At 41.9% G+C, this 19,545-nt stretch overlaps 1 protein-coding gene across 2 annotated transcripts; it reads right to left on the reverse strand.

The window, feature by feature from the left end:
* Positions 1-145: 145 nt before the first annotated feature.
* LOC133890760 (myosin-1-like) lies at positions 146-10,734 on the reverse strand. 2 transcript variants are annotated; one of them, XM_062331284.1, is made up of 24 exons: positions 9,350-10,734; positions 8,600-8,701; positions 8,375-8,518; positions 8,049-8,199; positions 7,944-7,971; positions 7,697-7,862; positions 7,542-7,605; positions 7,416-7,429; positions 7,249-7,333; positions 6,974-7,077; positions 6,742-6,880; positions 6,437-6,555; positions 6,187-6,339; positions 6,017-6,106; positions 5,136-5,213; positions 4,281-4,439; positions 3,924-4,124; positions 3,618-3,823; positions 2,973-3,108; positions 2,693-2,822; positions 2,370-2,516; positions 2,146-2,270; positions 1,398-1,604; positions 146-1,034 (listed from the first exon to the last, which is right to left on the reverse strand). In XM_062331284.1, exons 1-24 carry the CDS (start codon positions 9,842-9,844, stop codon positions 564-566), a joined length of 3,714 nt encoding a protein of 1,237 aa, XP_062187268.1. In that variant the 5' UTR covers positions 9,845-10,734; the 3' UTR covers positions 146-563. The 2 variants fall into 2 exon arrangements, with proteins under 2 accessions (XP_062187268.1, XP_062187269.1); XM_062331285.1 differs by having other exon boundaries at positions 9,343-9,478.
* Positions 10,735-19,545: the final 8,811 nt, after the last annotated feature.

The raw sequence follows: 19,545 nt of genomic DNA on the forward strand, positions 1-19,545 counted from the left end.
TTTACTGAAATTTTATTAAAGAATACTGCACAATGCAAGGAAAGTTGTCAAGAAGAGACTGCTAACGGCAGCAGTCATTCAGAATATTTCCAAACTCTGGTATAACAGCGGAGCATAACTTTTTCAGAGTAAGCAGGCACCAAAGGAAAGAACAGAGTAAAATGCATTGCACAGTTGAACAGTTTCTTACTGTACACATCTTACAGTACTGCTGTCACGTCTCTATTCGCTCATGGCGGATAATCTGTATTTAGTTACCCTTCCATATTTCAGGTCTGTCGCTCTAAATACATGATGGCATACATACACTGACAACTGAGGACTAATATACATGTACAGACCTCTTGTTTCACCTATATGATCTGACACTCAACACAGGATGAATAACAGCACCGCCACCGTCGATGGAGCTCATCATCATCTCATCAAGCTTGTGATGGAGAGAACTGGGACGGTTTCTTTTCTCTTGCCCGGCCATTCTTGGTCATTTCTTCTCTCTTGACCCAATGGCAGAAAAATGTTGGGGGTGGGGGGGGGGGGGGACCTGAAGTTGTCTTGCACGTTCACTTGGAGCTCTTCTTCCCCCACCATCTTTTCCAGGATCTCTCATCATAAGTGCCAACCTTCAGAAGATTTACCTTCGTCTCCCTCAACCGAGATTTGTAATCTTTCTTCCATGTAGCAAAGCGGTCCTTGAGCTTCCGGAGTTCCTCGTCTGGGTTCATATTTGAACCAACCTGACCGGACTTGACTGCGACAAGGAAACCAGCATCGTCTTCAAACACCTGCCGTCTGTCTTCAAACTCCTTTGCTAGGTGGTTCACAGCATTAACTCGCCTATCTGAGTTTCCTGCTGACACTTTAGATTCAGGGTTGTAGTTTTGGTGTCTCAACTCTGTCACTTCATGTGTATGGGTCCCGGTGGACAATGTATCTTCAGAGTTATACTGAGCATGTGTTGGAACAGCATCAATCCTAGCTGCTCTGGTGGCCACATCATCAGAAGTTAAGCTCTTAGCCGCCACAAGGCTCAGCTGAGAGGAAAACAAAGAATCAGAACCAAAGGAACACGTCTTTCAAGGATAATGCAAGAAAACATTATTGCATGCCCCATAATACCCGACACTTTTCTAACAATTCAATTATTTAAACTTCTAAAGTAGCTTCGTAGTGCATAACTAAATTCAATATCAAAGCAATTGTTCTTTAGTTCAGGACCTGTTTCAGACATCTCATTGGAAAATTCTTGAATAGTTTCATAAGTAATCACATGAGAAGGCATGTTGGAGTACTGTCATTCTGTAACAGATGAATTCATGTTTGAAAAAATGTCGGTCCATTGTCTTAAACAAGAACACAAGCAAATAGAAAAATATAAATTCAATACAGATGATTACCTGCAGAGAGGAGAGCTGTCTCTTCCATGCATCTTCCATATATTTCATTTTGGCCTCATATTCTGACCATTTCTTCTCATACTGTTCTAATTGCTGTTTTAGCATTACATTTTCCTCCTCTTTGTCCCGCAATGCAGCCTCAGCTTTCGAAATACGGCCCTGAAGTTCTGTGACAACTGGTTGGTGAGGATAATGCAAATTCATTTCCTGCCATTGGACGCTAATATTAGGAACTGCTATACCTTTGACGCCTATGCGTTAGACAATTGAATCAATTATGTGTACAGGAAAACTTCTCATTTTAAAAAAAAAAATACAATCGGGTATCACAAACAACGAAAATTTCAGTAGCTCTGTGTTGGTAACTAAGCAAATATAGTGAGTGACCATGCTCATGCAAATTCCAGACAATGATTTCCTACTAGCAGTAGCAAATCCTATCCAAAGATTTATCCTTAGATAGGAGCGCATGGAAATTAGCAATCCATGTGCCCGAACCATGACCTAAGTTATCAATCTCCATTTACTATTATTACTATTACTAATATCTTTTTACTTTTCTATCCTCTTTGTTGGTGGCTCTTGTTGGGGTTTCATCTCTAGTCTACCCCAACTTGCTTGGGACTAAAAGGCTTTGTTGTTGCCGTAGTAGCAAATCCTTCAGATTATGTACTGCTGATCCAGCAGCTAGAGCAGTGGGAGATCGGAACACATACAACTACAGAAGTCCTTTGGCATAGGAACTCACATGACATTTCCTCGCCTCTGAAATATTCTTTCTTGTGTCCCCTTGAACTTTGTTGCTGGTGAACTGTGACTCCTTTTCATTCTGCAGGCACTTGTATTTCTTCCTGGCCAGGCACCCACGGATCACTGCAGAAACATACGGGAAGTCGGAAACACAAGATTATACAGATGCACTACTCTAGGGACATATGATGTTACTAAACCTCCTGATATCACATAAATTACCAGACTGTAGAAGAATGATATATTTCAGTTGATCATTAAACATAGTAGTTGCAAGTCGACGCCTAGTGTACTTCTGCATGAGAACAGCTGCCCTCCATCTCTTGACAAGATAATCAAAGTGTATTCTGGCTCTTTCACCTCGTATAACTACAGATTGGCAAGGGAGAAGCGTTAAGACCAAATAACCAGCATTTATCAGATGATAGGTTGATAACTAAAACAGGAAGTACATTTAATTTTAAAAACTCTAAATGCTAGGACGTCAAATTAATAGGACTTAGGAATGTTATGAACAAAAATAAAAGCACAATAAAGTGCATTACATGACTGCAAAATCATTGCTCCTTTCTTCAGCCCCTGATATCCCTGGCGAGAATGCAACCCCCGAAAGTGTTTCTGAATACAGAGGGTTCCATGGAGCATCTGTTTTTTAGCATTTTCCAGTGAAGCAACCTATAGAATAATCAAGAATAACAAACCAATTCCATAAATATGAATAGATATTATCGCAAAGTAAAGTTGACCAAACTATCAAGCTTTTGTATGCTATAATTGAGGCTCAAGACTAGGATGAAAAAAGCTAGAATGGTTGTTGTATTGTACCTGTCCTGTACGGAAAAACAATTTTGTGTAGCCAACTTGGTACATTTCAGGGGGAATATTCAACTGCTGTAATACAGCAATTGAAACACTAAGTGGATCCTGAGATGAAATGGAACGCAAGAGAAGAAATCCGTATCTGCACATTATATTACTAGTTGTAAGTCAGGGGTGGCACAAAGTGAACAAAATTTTATATATATATATATATATATATATATAGGAAAACTAGTATGTACTTCTGGGTGTATGTACTCCCACCTCTCATATACCATTTTTATACGTGTGTTATACTTCTTTATCACTTTAAATATACTTCATTAGTAATTATAAGATACTACAATAGAAATCCCACAAAAAAATTTATGAAATTCCATGATTTTTATCATAATTTGCGTATATACTTCTTTTATGTATAAAAAAGAGTATATAGCAAAAATGAAAGGCTAACATTGAATTTTTTTCATACAACTCATATTGGAGTATCTTAGAATTAGTATTAGAGTATACTAAAAATGATAAAAGAGTATAAAGTGTTTGTTTAGGTGGTATATTGCACGTGGGAGTACATACTCCTAGGAGTATAGAATAGGTGTCCTATATATATATATATATATATATATATATCAGATTCTGTGAAACAGCAACCTTTCAGAAAACTGTTGGTGAGTCATCCTAGTTGGATAGCCTGTTCTTGATATCCGTACAACTTCAAGCACCCCACAGCATTTAAGCTGGTGCAAGACAAGATCATGCTCAAATAACCTGGGGAGTTGTTTGCAATTTGGCTGAATGCATCGAATAAAATGAGGAGTCGTGCTCTCCAACTGTTGCATCAGCTTGAACAGTTGAACCTGAATGCATTATAGAACATCAAGATGGCTACATGGAATAATGGAGTTCAACTTTACAGAAACGATAACAAAGGCTTGCATGAATGATTAGAATCAGTACCTTAAATTTGGTGACAACACTTTGTTTTTGTGTATCGACAATTGAGTGCCATGAAAGACTTGATTTATTCTGAGAATCAGCAACCATGACAGAGGCAAAATGCTTTGGAAGTTCACATTTACACGACGAGAGTAGTTGGATTGACTCAGAGTGCAATGGATCTCTGTTCTTCTCCAAGAACCCAGCTGTATCATATGTCGCCTTGAATCACAATTACCACAGTTATCAAGTTGAATTATTGAAGAGCTTCAACAGCAAATGAATTAAACCGATGGTTGAATGGGCAAATTTGTAGACATGGGGAATGTTGGAGATTAGAAATAAAAGAATAATAAATGAACACGAGGATTCACTAACCTCCCCAGCATAATGACAAATCTTAAAACCACCTTCCTGTTCACCTTTGAAGCAAGAGTTGCCGCTTAACTGCTGCTTAAGCTTGTCAGCAAAGGAAAGGTCTGTTGCCTTTGGGAATGTAGACTCTTCATCCAATAACGACAATAGCCCTAGAGGTTTCTGCAACGCAATAAAAAAAATGATGTAATGATGTACGATAGTAAATATACAAATTTAAAGAATTTAAACCAGTGAAAAATTACAGTGTTCATAATTGAAACAGAGAAGTAGAGAGGGCAAGTCACTGCACGGCAATATGCCTGGGTGCACTCTTCATATATGCACAGCAACAGCTGTGATGTACAAGGCCAAACAGCCGTGATGTACAAGGCCAACCGAATAATTACAGCTGCTTTCAGATCTATAGTTTTCTTTTAGAAAAAAAAACATGGACCAACTTCTCTTAAGGATATTTCCATCTGTTCAACTTTTGCTCCTCATTTTATCTTGGGAGATACCCATTTCCGTTCTAATAGCTCAAAATTCGGGCATTCTAGTAGCTTGGACATCATTAAAAAAGCAAAGTACAACAGATTTGCAGATCAAGATATCTCGAAGGGTGATAAACTGTATCTACTGCAAGAAATTCAGTGTTGGGACTGGAAAGCAAAAGAGAATCAACGTAAATGGTCATAGAACCTTGTGAGCTAAAACACATATATTGTTTCGTCTGCACGTGTCAGGTAAGAAATTACAAAATATATGCATACAAATATCAGGCTTGAAAAATTACTCAACTATGTACAAACAGAGAAGTTATGGACTTATGGTCCATATGTAAAGGGCATGCATGAAACAAGTAACAACACTACATACCTTCTCAAAGAGAGATAAGCAGTCAGTGTTATCCACAAATTCCACAGTGGCCCAGTCAATTCCGTCTTCCAAGTATTCCTGGAAAGAACAAAATTAGCATGTGAACATGAATATAAAGGATAAAAGTATAAAGCAGCAAGCAACCGCATGCTGCATGCACAAGCAGACACATGAAAACAACAAGGCGATCAGCTCTACAATTATACACAAAAAAAGATAATGCAGGCTACATAGATGCTAAAACAACTAAGGGAGTCATGTGCATGGTGGACCAATTCATTAGCAGTTGCAATCAGAGTTCTAGCAAAACTGGAACTAGTATAAATCCTAGGCCTTGCTGCCAAAGCAGAAACCAGTCATTCCCCATGGGTTTCCAGGTTTTTGTGTTTCCTAAAACTAAAATTTTCCTGTTTCCTCCATTGATATTCATTAAATGTTAACATTTCCTCAAACTACCATAAAATAATACCAAACATTGGCTGATTTTCCTAATCATAGTAGGTTGGAGGAGTGGTAACCGATCACAGCTGTCAACCACTTGGAACCCTGGTTGCAAGTTGCAACTATTTTGACATCCACACAGTTTCTGTCCAGGGAAGCACAGAATCACTCAAAAGGCAAAACACAAAACAAATAATGCGGTATATTTGGAACGGATCGAATCATGCATAGGTTAGAAAAAACAACTTCAGCATCTGACCACACGCCCTAGTTATGAAGACATAAGTGGCAAAGTTTGCAGCGCTGTTTACATCTTCAGTACACAACAATGCACCATTACATCTTCAGTACACTGGAAAGAAGCCATATGTAATACAAATCATAATTATTCACGCCTTTGACACTAACAAAAGTAATTCAAGAAACATTTAGAAGCTTACCTCCTGTTGTAGTTTGAAAAGATGTCGGTTGAAGTGCTGCTGCAGCCTTTCATTGGCATAATTTATACAAAACTGCTCGAAGCCGTTCTTCTGTAATGGTTTTAATTAAATGTTACAACTGAGGAATCACCAAGTAAATCGGTATTAAACAAATGCAAAATACTCCATACATTGAAACACTCAAACCCATAGATATCTAAAATACTTATGGATCTCCGTGAACATTGCCTCCCCATTCCAAGTGAGTGGTTAATTTGCTCAACGATCCAATCAAATAAATGGGAGTAGATTGACTTTGCTAGTGCATCCCTTGTGTCAATGGCCTACAAAAATTAGAAAAAACTTAAATACAAACTCAAGGGATCAAATCAATAAGTACCAAATGATCCATGCAGATAATTTTTCCAGGTAATTACATACCTGAGTTAATGTCAGCTTTTTAACAATACTGTCATTTCCAGCTCGGATTTTACGAGTTGACATAGCAGTCACCAATTGATTGGCAGAGCAGCCTAGTAGCTTTGCAGCAGTAGCCAACCCTGTGAACACATTACACAATGAAGGTTATTCAACGAACTCTGAAAAGGTCAAAGGAAACCCACACCAACTTTTGACGCAAACACGGAACAAAGATAATGTGGTTTACATGTTAGCATTTTTGGAACATTTTCTACAGGATGCACCAAACGAAAGAAATGGACATTATAGAGAAGGGGAAATTGTACCTTCATTTGAAACAGCTTGCACATGGTTTTCATTATCTATGACAAAGAACGAAACATTTCCCATCCACAAGACAGCCGCAAGCATAGAAAACAATTTCATTTGGTCTTCCTTAGATATCTTAATAGTATCCAATGCATCCTGCACATGACAAAAAATGCATGAATAACAATAGTACAAGATACTAGCAGAACTTTGGTTGGAGAAGTTATTTGGATTTTCAAGTAACATTACCACTAGCACCGAAAATTTTTTGGCATCATCAACACCGTCAATTCTCAAGCAATTGCTCTGCTTCAAGTAACTGTAGTCAATGGCACTTTTCAGAAACAATTTTTCTGCAGCAGCATATGCATGTAACAGAATTAGAAAGTGAGAAAGTGGGAGGAGATATAAGGAAAAATAGTTTACATATCGCTACTCAAAGACAAGTAAGCACGTAATATCAGCAGAATGTGACATGCGTCCTCCTTGTAATATAGGCAGATCAAACATGACTGTATGATTACTTTTAAGAAGGGAAGGAGCTCCAGAGCACAGTTGATAGAAAATATGGTATGATCTCTCTCCTTGTGCCCTTTGAACCACCCTCGACTGCATGGGCAAGGAATAATATATTATACCTTTCAGAAATAATAAAATTTGGAGTTTTTAGCAATGCATGAAACTATTGTACCTTCTCAAGCAGGACTGCTCCATGAGATTCAGTCAGAGGTACATACATGCCCAAGGAAACAAGTTACAGGAAGTTTAAAGATATCATGACAAGCCATCCCAATAATACATGGTACAAAATGCTTACAGGTCTGGATTTTAGCACCACACATCTTCCCAGTTTCAGAAAAGTGTATTTCAATAAGTTTTCCCTACATCAAAATCGTCATGCATCTAAGAGCTACTCAAGAATAATTAACTGAAGAACAATAGTATAACAATTCTACATGAAGATAAACTCACGAATCGGCTCGAGTTATGGTTTCGTGATGTTTTTGCATTCCCTAATGCTTCCAGAATGACATTGGTCTGAAGAACCTCAGACTCCATTCCGCTAGCACCCCCTAGAGCAGCCAAATATTGCATTGCAATTTTAGCCGTCTCAGTTTTTCCTGCTCCACTTTCACCACTGAAATATGACAAGGGACAAAGAGAACATATTAAAAATTAGGAAACCCAGAGTTTAAAAATGTGGATGGGACATGCTAACCTTATTATTATAGATTGGTTTATGCCATCTGCAGAGTATCAGCACTTGCATTAGAAGGAAAATTTAGCAAAACAGTATAAACCCTCTATTCTCTTTAGCACCTACCTCGCAACATCTCATTAAAAGCCAAATCAGCAACTGCATACACATGTGGATCATCCTTGACCTTTTGCTTGTATTGCATAATGGAAGTTTTCCCATAGAGTGGAATTTCTTTCAATGGATTGACAGCAATCAGAACAGGTCCTGCTTTTGTCTACAAATAGAAAAGAATACAAATGAGGAGACATACAGTAGGCCATATATAGCATAGTAAGATTCCTATATTTTTTTTAGATACTGGAAACATCAATCTGGCCTCTACATCCGACTATGCACACAGCCACAAATTATTACAGAAACACATAGTGAGATTCCTGCATAGTGCTTACATAGATAACATCACGAGAATATCGCAACTGCAGATTGTAAAGAACTGAAGGTTCATTCAAGTAACTCATTTGGATCAAATCATCCACTCCATCAAGAATATCAGGGTTTGCAGGCAATAATCTTTCTGGTGACACTGTCAAAACCTATGCAAAGAAATCTTGAGTAAGAATGTTACATGAGTTTCCCCAAATAATTATACCATTATGGCAACATAAGACACTCACTTTTCCATTAGCCAGGAGTATTTCAGCATCATCTCCAGATATTGATTGAATCTGTCCAAGTTCCCACTTTGCATTTGGTGAAGAACACCAAACTCGCAGCTTCTGAAATAAAACGTTCAGAACTTAGGATTTTGAATGGTTTTTTCAACCAAGGTGGAAACTTAAAGGCATCATACTCAAATCATCAAAAGAAAGGATTTATAAGAGAACTAGTTCCTTGGGACCCATACTGTTGTAAGAAACAACACATTATGATTGTCCAGTATCCATACTTCTAAGGTTGCAAAACAACAAGCTCTGGTTATCCAATATCCATACTACTAAGGATTACAGTAACATGCAAAAGTATCCATTCATGTACTTGACAAACTGGCCAAAGAAAGTATGAAGTCTAAATCCCCTGACCAGGAAAAAGCATTAAGCAACAACTAACTGCATCTACAGCCAAATGCTAAACAATAATGAGTTCAGAATAAACCCAAAAATAACAGTGACTTGACATAAAAGTCTTAAGATACCATATAGAAGCGACCTTTAAGCAAGCAGGTGTATAATTTCAGCATATAAGCAAACACGTCTAAGCTTTAATTAGATTTACATTTCTTGTTCTAACTCATGAGTCATCTTTCCCCATAATGTCACAGCAAGAAGTCAGCCCACCTATATCCAAGTATGCAACCTACTTCCATTCGTTCACATGGCAATAAGATAAAGAAATCTTACAAATTCAAAAAGGAACAAACCTCTCACCTTCTGAAGCACATAATCCAAGATATCTGTACACCCTGTCTTCCCATTCATCTTAGCCGTTGCTGAGGAAACAGAAGGGGGACCCTTACACACTGTCGTCTCCTTCCTCTCCTCGTGAAATTTCTCAACATACGGCGACTCCTCCAGCACTTCTGCATTAGGGTACTTCCTCTTAGTACCAAAGATGCAAGCTTTCACCGACTTTTCCTCCTTGGCCTCCAGCCCAGCAATCTCCTTCTCAACATCTGGCTTCTTGCCAACCGCCATCATATCTGTGGCAGCGCCTTTCACCACATCATTCTCAAGCTTGAACCCGGAAGGCAGTGACGGTCGTCTTGTGGTGGGCAGTCGGCCACGGCATGTCGGTCGGGCTGGCAATGCCGGAGGCGCATCCTTGGGCTGCTCATCACGCTTCTTTATCGTCTCGAGCAAGACCTCGAGGGAGCTCTTCGGAGCGGCTAGTGCTGGTGCCATCACGGCTGCTGCAGACAGCATTACCACCGGGAAATCAACAAGCCACCAGCCCAAACCGGTGACCTACACCAAGGCTCACACGCCAACACGCCAAATCCAACAGCAGAATAGCATAGGGGCCAGAAATTTCCCCATTTCGCATCCAAAGTAGGCGTGAGAGACCCCAACTCACCAAAGGCTCGAAAGTGGCACCCCCCCCCCCCCCAAAACCCCAAATTCCACACCCAAAAATCTCAAAATTTCACAGTGGGAAGACTCAAAATTTACCCAAAAATCTCTGGAAATTTCACGCTCCCAGCTTCAACTGAGCACCAATCACAGGCGCGAACGAAAAAAATTGGTGCTGCCCGCACGAAGGGACGGGGTAAAAACCCAGACTTTGCGTGATTTTTGAAGGGGAAATAGCCGGGCCAAGCTTGGAATCGGCAAAGCGACTGCGAAAGCTGCAATCTTTGGCGAAAGAAAAAGGTGAAAGAACCCTAAACGAAAGCAAAGCCTGATCCCCCGAATCAAAGGGCCGGCGTACGCACTAGCAGCAGCACGCAGGAGGCCAAGAAATCATGAAACGAAACGCGTCAAGACGCGAGCACTAGAGAAACAGGATAATTCCTCCTCCCCCTCAAGCCGCCCCGCCGCAAGAGAAGCGAGCCCACTGCGAGCCGCTCCCAAATCGAAAAGGCAAAAACAAAGAACACGAAATTATTTTCCAGGGACTTTCGCTTCTCCCTCACATTTCAAACCTCCGCTCCCCCATATCTCCGTGTCCTTTTCCCCTCCCCTGGGCCCTTGATCCGTTACTTAGGGAGTGGGAAAAACATATTTAGGCCAAAGCAAGCGAAATGCCATGAATACCCTCGAGCTTAGTCGCTAATTACGTTGCCTCGACAGTGGCGTTTTGGTTAAATCCTGCGGTAATGGGGGGCTTACGGACGAGCGTTGCGGATTAGGGTCTTCGGTTTAAGACCGTTGGGTGCGAGCGGCTGCGGCTTCCGCTCCACGACTTCGCTTGAGGGTGAGAAGTTACGCAACTGCCCCTCGAGGTTAGTGCTCTGGCACCAAGCCATTTCTGTCCCTGTGTGTTCTTGGGAAAAGGGTGCTGGTTCTTAGTCCATTTTGTTATTGTTGTTGTTATCTTGTTTTGTTGTGATATAAGAAAAAAATTAGTAGGTTGTTATCTAGAAAAAAAATCATATGCGTGGACCTACTTGTGTCCGTATGACACCAGTTAAATTTTTATTTTTCAATAATCCATCAAATATAATAATAATACATGTGATAGCTTTTAACTCAACAAGTAGGATAATATGTGATAACTTTTAACTGTTAGTGGTGGGAGAAGTTTCGGTTTTTTTATGGAAGAGAAGCTTCAAGTCTTTCTTGTGTTGTGTGTGGTGTGGTCCATGGGAAGACCCATGATATCATGTTTTCCACAAATGACTTCCCCCTCTCCCCAAAAAAAGCAATGTTTTGTGTCATGGTCAATGAGGGTGGTAGTAGTATAATATTTATGGTTGGCGTCTTTTACGGGGTTTTGTTTTAATGGCTTTTGTTTAGCGAGAGTTTGGAAAGTTCTATGGACTTGGATGAGTGTGCTTATTGGTGGGCGTAAAATAAGAGTTGTTCCTATCATCTTAGCTAAAACTATGTATAGAGATCTCAAGCAGCAGCTGTAGTTACTCTGTTGTACTCTTGCCTCAACTTTGTGCTAGAAGTAGCCTTGTGAGGTCTAAAGTCTGCTGCCATTCTTAAGATCCTATGAGTGCACTCACTATTTTCAATGGAAAGTGTTTGTCAATCACATGGATCCTGAACCTACTTAACGCGTAGGATTCTCACATGAGTTTCACAGGTAACAACAGATCGATTTGTTCTTACGTGACTCGTTGATCTTTTTCCTAAGTTCCAAACTAGCCCTAGCTTATGTTGGAGTTGTTTTTTTTTTTCCCCTTTTTGCAGACAATGTATATCCTGACATCCTGTGAATGCACTGCCTGATACCAATCAAGGTGTGCGTACCGCACCGCGTTGCAAAATTCTATGGCCAACACAGGGACGTTCCATAAAGAAGTCACGGATTTTATAGGACCCTAACAGGAGCACGGCAGCACGGCTTATCTCCAACGCAAAAGAAAACGAAGCACGCGATGATCACTCGGATTAATGGCGTGATGCCAGTTTCTGGCTGGGTTAACATAGCAGTACGGCCTGAATTTTCATGGCCATCAAACAAACGAACGAAAAGGAGCCGAAACATCCCTGGCAAGCAGCAGTAACGCTGAAATTCCTGCTGGTGGCAGTACAATATCTTCCACCATGTCGAACATCAAACTGCCATATCACCGTCATCTAACTTCACTCCTGTAAAATTATGGCATGATTTTACTAACCGTCCAATCTATAATCGATCTATAATTGACATTTAAGGTTGAATCTCAAGTGTAACATTTTTTAATTAATTAGGTAATACTTTCTAGTTTCGTAACTAATTATGTAACATTTTTCTATTTGTAGTGAAATCACGCAAACTTTAAACGGTAAAATCATAGGATCCTATCCCAAACTACCCTCGCGGCCGGCCGGCCAACCGGCTCTCGTTCCCGGTGCAGAATATAAATTCTTGGCAGCTGGGAGATCGAAGCGGAGAACATGGCGTTCAGAGTACACTGGTAGGAGCACCCACATGAAGATGCGGGGTCTACGTATGTGTACGCATCTCCATCTCGTAATGGCCACCGTATTATGCTAGGCCCACGCGTACGTACGGTGGCGCCGGGCGGGCCCATATGCAGTGAGTGACCCGTGGCCGTTACGGGACGCGTATGCACACCAGACAGGCAAGGCGGCATGGGTGCGGCAGAGGCGCTAAAAGATGCGGCTGGAGACACTGATTAGGCTTCTTCAGCTTTGTGCGTCTTCCTTTTCTTTGCTTTTTTTTTCATTCATAATTCTTAGAATTACATTCTCGTATTACATCTAAACCCCAACAACAACTGAAAATTATAAAACAGGACTTCAAGGATCTTTCTGCAATCTTCACCATCTTCCTCGCCTTCCGCTGCCACTAGTGCTAGCAACTAAGAGTCATTAGCTCAACATGACAAGATGGCAACCAACCCGTCACTAGAATCCACGCATAGACCCAATCATTGTGAAGCCACAAAAGCCAATGACCAAAAACCATCGCTTAGTCGCATCTATACCACTGAATGAGAACCGGCAGCCTCGACATGGAATACCAGTAGGAAATAACACGGACTGGCACCACTGACCACTGGCTTGGTGGAGTCGAGGGTCCACTAACCTTGTCCGGAGCCGTCAAACAAAGATTCGACGATACAGAGATCCAGAGCAACAGCAAGGGGATTTGAGAAATCCCCCCCCCCCCCTCACACGCAACTTCAAACTACACACCCTCCTTGACCTTCGTCGAAAAAAACGTCCGCTGCCAACTCCAGAGAATCCAAGAAGGAAACAAAAGCCGTAGAAACTTTACTTACAGATTATGAAAAGACAGCACGGAACAAAAGATGCCAGTGACAATGAAACCAGCAACGTGAACGACGACCGCCTGTAACACAGTGGCGGTGACGAGCGCTCTCATGGCTAGCATCCTCCGCAACGAGGCACCTGCAACACATCACACGAAGAACACCTCATGCTCTCGCAGAAGCCACCCAATACGCTCCTTGGGGCCTCCACAGCAGCCTCCAGGACCACAGACAAGCCCAGCAGTCGGCCACCGGCACGAAAGTGGCCACACCCAGTCATCGGCGTCATGTGCGGAGGCCGAACTTAAACACTAAAAAACTAAACCCTACACTAGAAGAAAACTAGCTACAGGACTGCAGGACACAAGGGCCGCCCCGCCTCCCTCTCGCCGCCAATGACGAGGCCGGCGAGCGAGAGAGAAGGGGCCAGTTATGACCAGATTCAACGAACACCTACTTAGTCGCCTCTCTGCACTGTAGCAAATGGAAAGTTCTCATCTCTTACTTGACTTTGCTTTGTTACGGAGGCAAAGTAGTATGTAAATAGCTCCGGTGATTAGATTACGCGCTAGGACTCCTGTTGTCTTCTCCTGTCAAAAAAATCACTGTTTTATATTGCACGTGGTTAATACGTTTAAACTTTGATTATTAATATCTATTTAAATATTTCAATTATATTACATATTTGCTATTTTTTACATATACTTTATATGACTAATTTGTAGTTAAAGTAGCACGTCGGTGACCATGTCAATATCCAAATCACAATCTTTTGTGACTTGGGAGTACTTTTCTTGACGTGAACTAAGTACCAGCTGGAGCACTGCTCCTCTGGACACTCCCTGTGCCCAATGCAGAGCAGCGTCGTGATGGCGCGGGTGTGCGCACTCGCAGCTGCTTTTCTATTGGCTGCTCGGCGACGAGGAAACACACGAGCGCGGATCTGCTGGCCGCTGTCCCGTAGTTCAGGCCCGATGCCATGATGCGTGACTTGTGCTCTTCGGTTGCAGATCTCGAGGCAGATGTTGTATTCCGCAGCAACAAAAAGTCCAGGTGAGGTCCGCCGTTGGATTCATACGGTGGTGCGCGCGTGAGCTGAGCTCTCCTGTCCCGGCCGAGCAACATATCCTCATTGAGATAAAGCATGGTGAGCTCGCTCTTGATGCAATCTCGGCCAAACGTTAGTTCTCGCAGTGTCCCACCATGGATAGGGTGGTCCAAAGCATCCGTAATCCCAACGGCAAATCAGGTGTGTGTATAAATCAAGGTCCCTTCTACTTCAGGTGAACGGTCGATGACATGACCATTTTTTAAAGTTCACTATAACAGAAATAGTTATTCGAATCGGGTTATTAATATCGGCTAAGATAAAATCGTTATTGATGAAGTATCAATATCGGTTCATAACTTTTCACACTTGATGAAGCATCAATACCGGTTCGTAACTAAGTATCATTATCGGCTCTTGTCGAAGTATTGAGTAAGTGGTGTCCTGGCTAACAGGCCCCACTAGGGGTATGATGACCGGCGAGAGATATTTACTGAACCTTGACCCATCACGTGATCAGGTCAAAGCTCGCTCGACCAGTACGAGGCTTGCGCGATCAGCCTCCTTGCGATATATTATGATCCTACGAACAACCCTTGTTGATCGTGGGATTTCTATACATAACCTGTCTAATCATATTTATTGATTTCTACTCAAATATTTTTCTTCTCAAGACACCTCCCTTCAACGAACAAAGTCGTGATCGGTATAGATAGATAATGCCCCGTCCTATAGCATTAATTGCTATGGAGTGAGGTTTTGCAGACCGATTTGGCGTCGTGCGACGGATAGGATAGAGTCTGCAGAACGACCAAACAAGTAGACGAGTTCGCAGGTGGGCTCATGGAGGGCTGGGACATAACTGCTTAGTAGATAAGCTTGTAGCTCACTACGAGGGGATATACGGGGCTACTTAGGTAAAATAAAAAGTGAAGGCATCCGTGGGGATAAGATGGGCACCATAGTACCACCAGCGTAAGTATATCGCAAGCTCCGCGTGGTGATGACCTAAGAAAATAATATCCAACTAGATATAGGTCTATGGGAAGGGAACTATTTGTAAGTTCTCATTCTCTTATATATAAATAGGAGAATATGTCTTGGATTAGGAGGAGGATCTTATTTATAACCAGTTCAGAAAACGCTTATAACAAAATACATAGGACATATATTTATTATCCTTCGGGAGGTTTAAATCTGAATAACCCTTAGTATTCATAAGTTCTAACAGATATACACCTGTTTAAGACGCTGATCACGCATCCATCGACCGGTACATCCCAGAATTATTGTCAGGACTAACCCTCGACAACTCTTGATATATATCGGCATTGATACTATCAATATCAGTTTTTGATTCGAACTAACACTGATGGGAGAATTGGACTCGAAATTTTCATTGAAGCGGTTTTTGCTCACCCTCGTATCCGCTGATTTTTACTAAGTCCTCACGCATTCACGGTTCACTCTCAGCCCCTCACATCCTCTCCCCACCTCCTTCATGCGTGTGCGCGAGGCAACTTCTTGCTCATGCGCCCTGTGCTGGGCCACCCAGGCCCTATCTTGCCCTGGCACGTTGTTGGCTCCTTTGCCTGCCTCCATTGCCACTCGCTGTCGTCATCGGCGCTCGCGGTCTCCAGCCGATCCAGCCACACCCGGCACCTCTGCACCTGTAGCTCCTCCGCCCGCGCGCCCTTCTACATGTTGCAAAGTTGGATTTATTTTTGTTCTCCATTCTATTGTGTTGTGAAATTAATCCCCTATCTCTCTCTCATCGTTTAAGATTACTGATGTGATTGGATGAGCAGAGCAGGGCCACGGATGCGCTGGCGTCAATGCAAATATTTGTTTGTGTAAATGTTTGTGATTACCGATGAGATTCTCCTCGTTTAGGATTATTGGTCCGTGCAATTGTTTGTGATAATCGGAACTCATCTGTGCAAATGTTTGTTCTGTGTTTGATTTGTGCAAGTGTTTGTGATAATCATAACTCATATGTGCAATTGTTTGTGCAAAGTGTTCGTGATAATCAAAACTCATCTGTGCAAGTGCATCCGATTTGTGTTTGTAATATTTTCTGTTTTAGAACCGGCATTGATACTTGTTTCCTATAGATTTTTTTTTCCTCTGAAAAACAATAACACTGTCGGCTAAACTTATGGATTGACACTGATATTCATTATCAGTGTCGGTTTTTATAAACCGACATTGATAGTCATAGACTATCAGTACTAAGTAATTAATATCGGTTAAAAAACAACAGTGATAGCGTATTGAGCTGACACTGATAAAACTTTATGTACTACTAGTGGTTAGTGCTCCGAACCTTTTGATCACTCTACTAGATGCAAGCCTTTAGATCCAGCGGAGGATGCAAAGCAACCACTTAGGTCTTATCCACCTCTCTATTTTCTCTTCCTCTTTCTCTTCTTTTTCATCTCTCATATCTATGACAAAAAAATATATTGGAAGACCATTAATTTCTTTCTCTTAATTAAAAATTATTGGGTGCGAAGCATAAGGGGATCCTTGGATCCGCCCCTGTTTTGATCATTTCTTTCTCTTAAAAAGATTAATACAATACTGGGCTCAACTAATAGAGAATTTGAGCCACCACTAGCAAGCTTAATGATCAACAGATCATAGTGGCCACGTCATGATGAAGATCCACCTCGTATGGGCATTGAACCCAATTGCCATCTTGAACAGATGATTAGGCGTAGCAAAGCTCGGTCAGGATCATGAGGGGCACGCCATCATTGCAGGCCTTGCTTGCAAGCGAGGGCGCACTGGGACGGCAAGGGCAGGGGAGGGGAAGGGGACAGCCAATGAGCCAACCAACCATGCATCCAATGCGCCAGTCCTACTTCACTTCTACAGCTCTGCAACCATCGTAAGTCAGAAAAAGAAAAATGCTAGTACTATATTCTGGCGATTTTTTTATTACTCCTACATACTTTGCTGGTTCCTTGACTCCAGAAGGTTTTCTATTTTGTAAATCTTGAAATAAAGAGTTTCTGTACATGTTGATAAAGGAGAGTTGTTAGTTTTCCATCGTAGCAGAGTTGAAAATACACCATAAACTAACAAATCATACTGGCGACGAATGAGCGAGAGAAAGCTAAAGAGCCTCATTTAGAGTACAGGAAATCAACTAAAAATATACTTTTCAAAAATAAAAAACCTTTATATCACTGTATAAGAAAAGAGAAAACTGATATATCAATAAAAACAAGGCCTAAAATATATTACCATTTGCGTTTTGGTTTTATACATGATTAGCAATCAATAAGAGTGTCTAACAAAGAAACGTGCTCGGGAAAACCAAAAGGTACTTCTATCTGGCAGGCGAAACAAACTCTCAGCTTAATGATATCCGTGTTGGACCTGAGTTGACACGTAAACTTGATTATAAATAATTAAAAATTCCTATAAATTCAGCTTTGCATTTTCCTACAATCTTGATCCACTAAATTATCTTCCAAAATCCTCTCCTGCAATGCAAGATATCTATCCTACACAGTGGCGAAGCCACATTGAGTCAAAGAGTCAAAGTGGTACATCCTCTCCTGCAATGCAAGCTAGAAATTTTTTAGCACCAAATAATTTATTTTGACCACTACAATAACTAAAATCGATAATATTACTTTAAAATTATATATCTGTGCACCACCGTCAATTTTCTTCTAGCTTCTCCCGTGGCAGAAAGAAAGACGTGCGTACGCTCAAACGAAAACGACGGGAGATCTCCCTATCACGCGCCCTGCCGCCGCGGTTTTTCTATGGCTTTTATCACATGCGTTGCTGCTCGGACGACACAGGTGCATCCGTGCATGCTTAGCTTTGCCGGTTACCCTTGTCGCGGCCGGCCGGCCGGCCGGCCAGCGGCGCGCCCCGGAATGCGCGCCACGTCGCGTGCTACGTATCCATCCTTCTCCTGCAGCAGCTGCAGGTTTGGTGAAGCCGGCCGATCAAGACGCGCCGGTCCTCAGCGAAAGCGGCGCGGCGTGCGCTGCTTGGCGGTGGAAGAGCAGCGCAGTCACTGGTCCAGAACGAAAGGCAGGTGGATCACTCGCTGCAGACTTGCAGAGCAGTTGTCTGAAAGACTGCACTGGATGGCACCAAGTGGACGGAAGGGCTGCTGCACGTTCGACGACTCTGATCGAGCCATGCCGTGGCTGCGGTTTTCGTCGGGGCATGTGGTGGAGGGAGTTGATTGAGACACATGGCTTGGATTTGTCAGCCATGGACGTCGGATCTTGCTGATCCGTCGTTATTTTTTTTCCTGGTGATGTATCGATGCAACAGCGCCGTTCTGGGTGCTGAAAATTCAGAAAACGTTGTGGCGTGCGTTGGAGCTCGGACGGGGCAGCTGCGCGGCCAACATGTCTGACCTCGATGGTTGTCCGGGGCGCCGCCTGGATGATTGTTTCTCCCAGTCTCCCTTTTTTCTGGTTCAGATTTCACAACCTTTTGCCATGTGGACATCTATGGAGAGGAGTCAGCCACCAACTGAAAATATTTTTCATGTTTCCCGTGGAATCGTGTAACGCGATCCACGGTATACGAGTGGCGGCAGAATTGCTCAGGTCTCTTTGGAACACAACTAGAAAACGCAGTGACAGAATGGCCTGTACAATTGAATCCGACAGTATATTCCAGAATCCACCGCCTTCAGTTCGGTGGTACAGTTGTGAGACCATCCTCCGTTAGATTCAGGTGGTACAGTTGTGACACCAGGTTTCACATTCTTTGCATTTTTTAGAAACATGGGGTCATCGTCCGTTAGATTTAAGAAACAATTGTTCAGGCGTTCAGATTCATACATGCTCACGTGTTAAATTCTTAATATATTATTTCTTTTAGATAATAGGAGTACAACTTTTAACCTTTACATCAACTAGACGTCCTTGACATTCATGATGCACACAATTATAATCTTAAGTAAGTATAATTTTAAACGTGTTCTAGAGCACACCACCAGATACGTGATTGGGTGCGTGTCTTCAATCTATCATAGTAAGTTTCAGACACATTCGAAGTACTGACACACTCTTTTTTTAAGTACAAGAAGGGGAAAAAAGAAAAGGAAAATAAAAGGAAATGGTTTGGCACATGCCCAATCTATAGTATATCCGGACGCTATCGGCCCATGGGCCAAAACCTCATTATACGCACCAACTCCT

Source organism: Phragmites australis, chromosome 14, assembly GCF_958298935.1.
Source record: "Phragmites australis chromosome 14, lpPhrAust1.1, whole genome shotgun sequence".
NCBI classification, from domain to species: Eukaryota; Viridiplantae; Streptophyta; class Magnoliopsida; order Poales; family Poaceae; genus Phragmites; species Phragmites australis.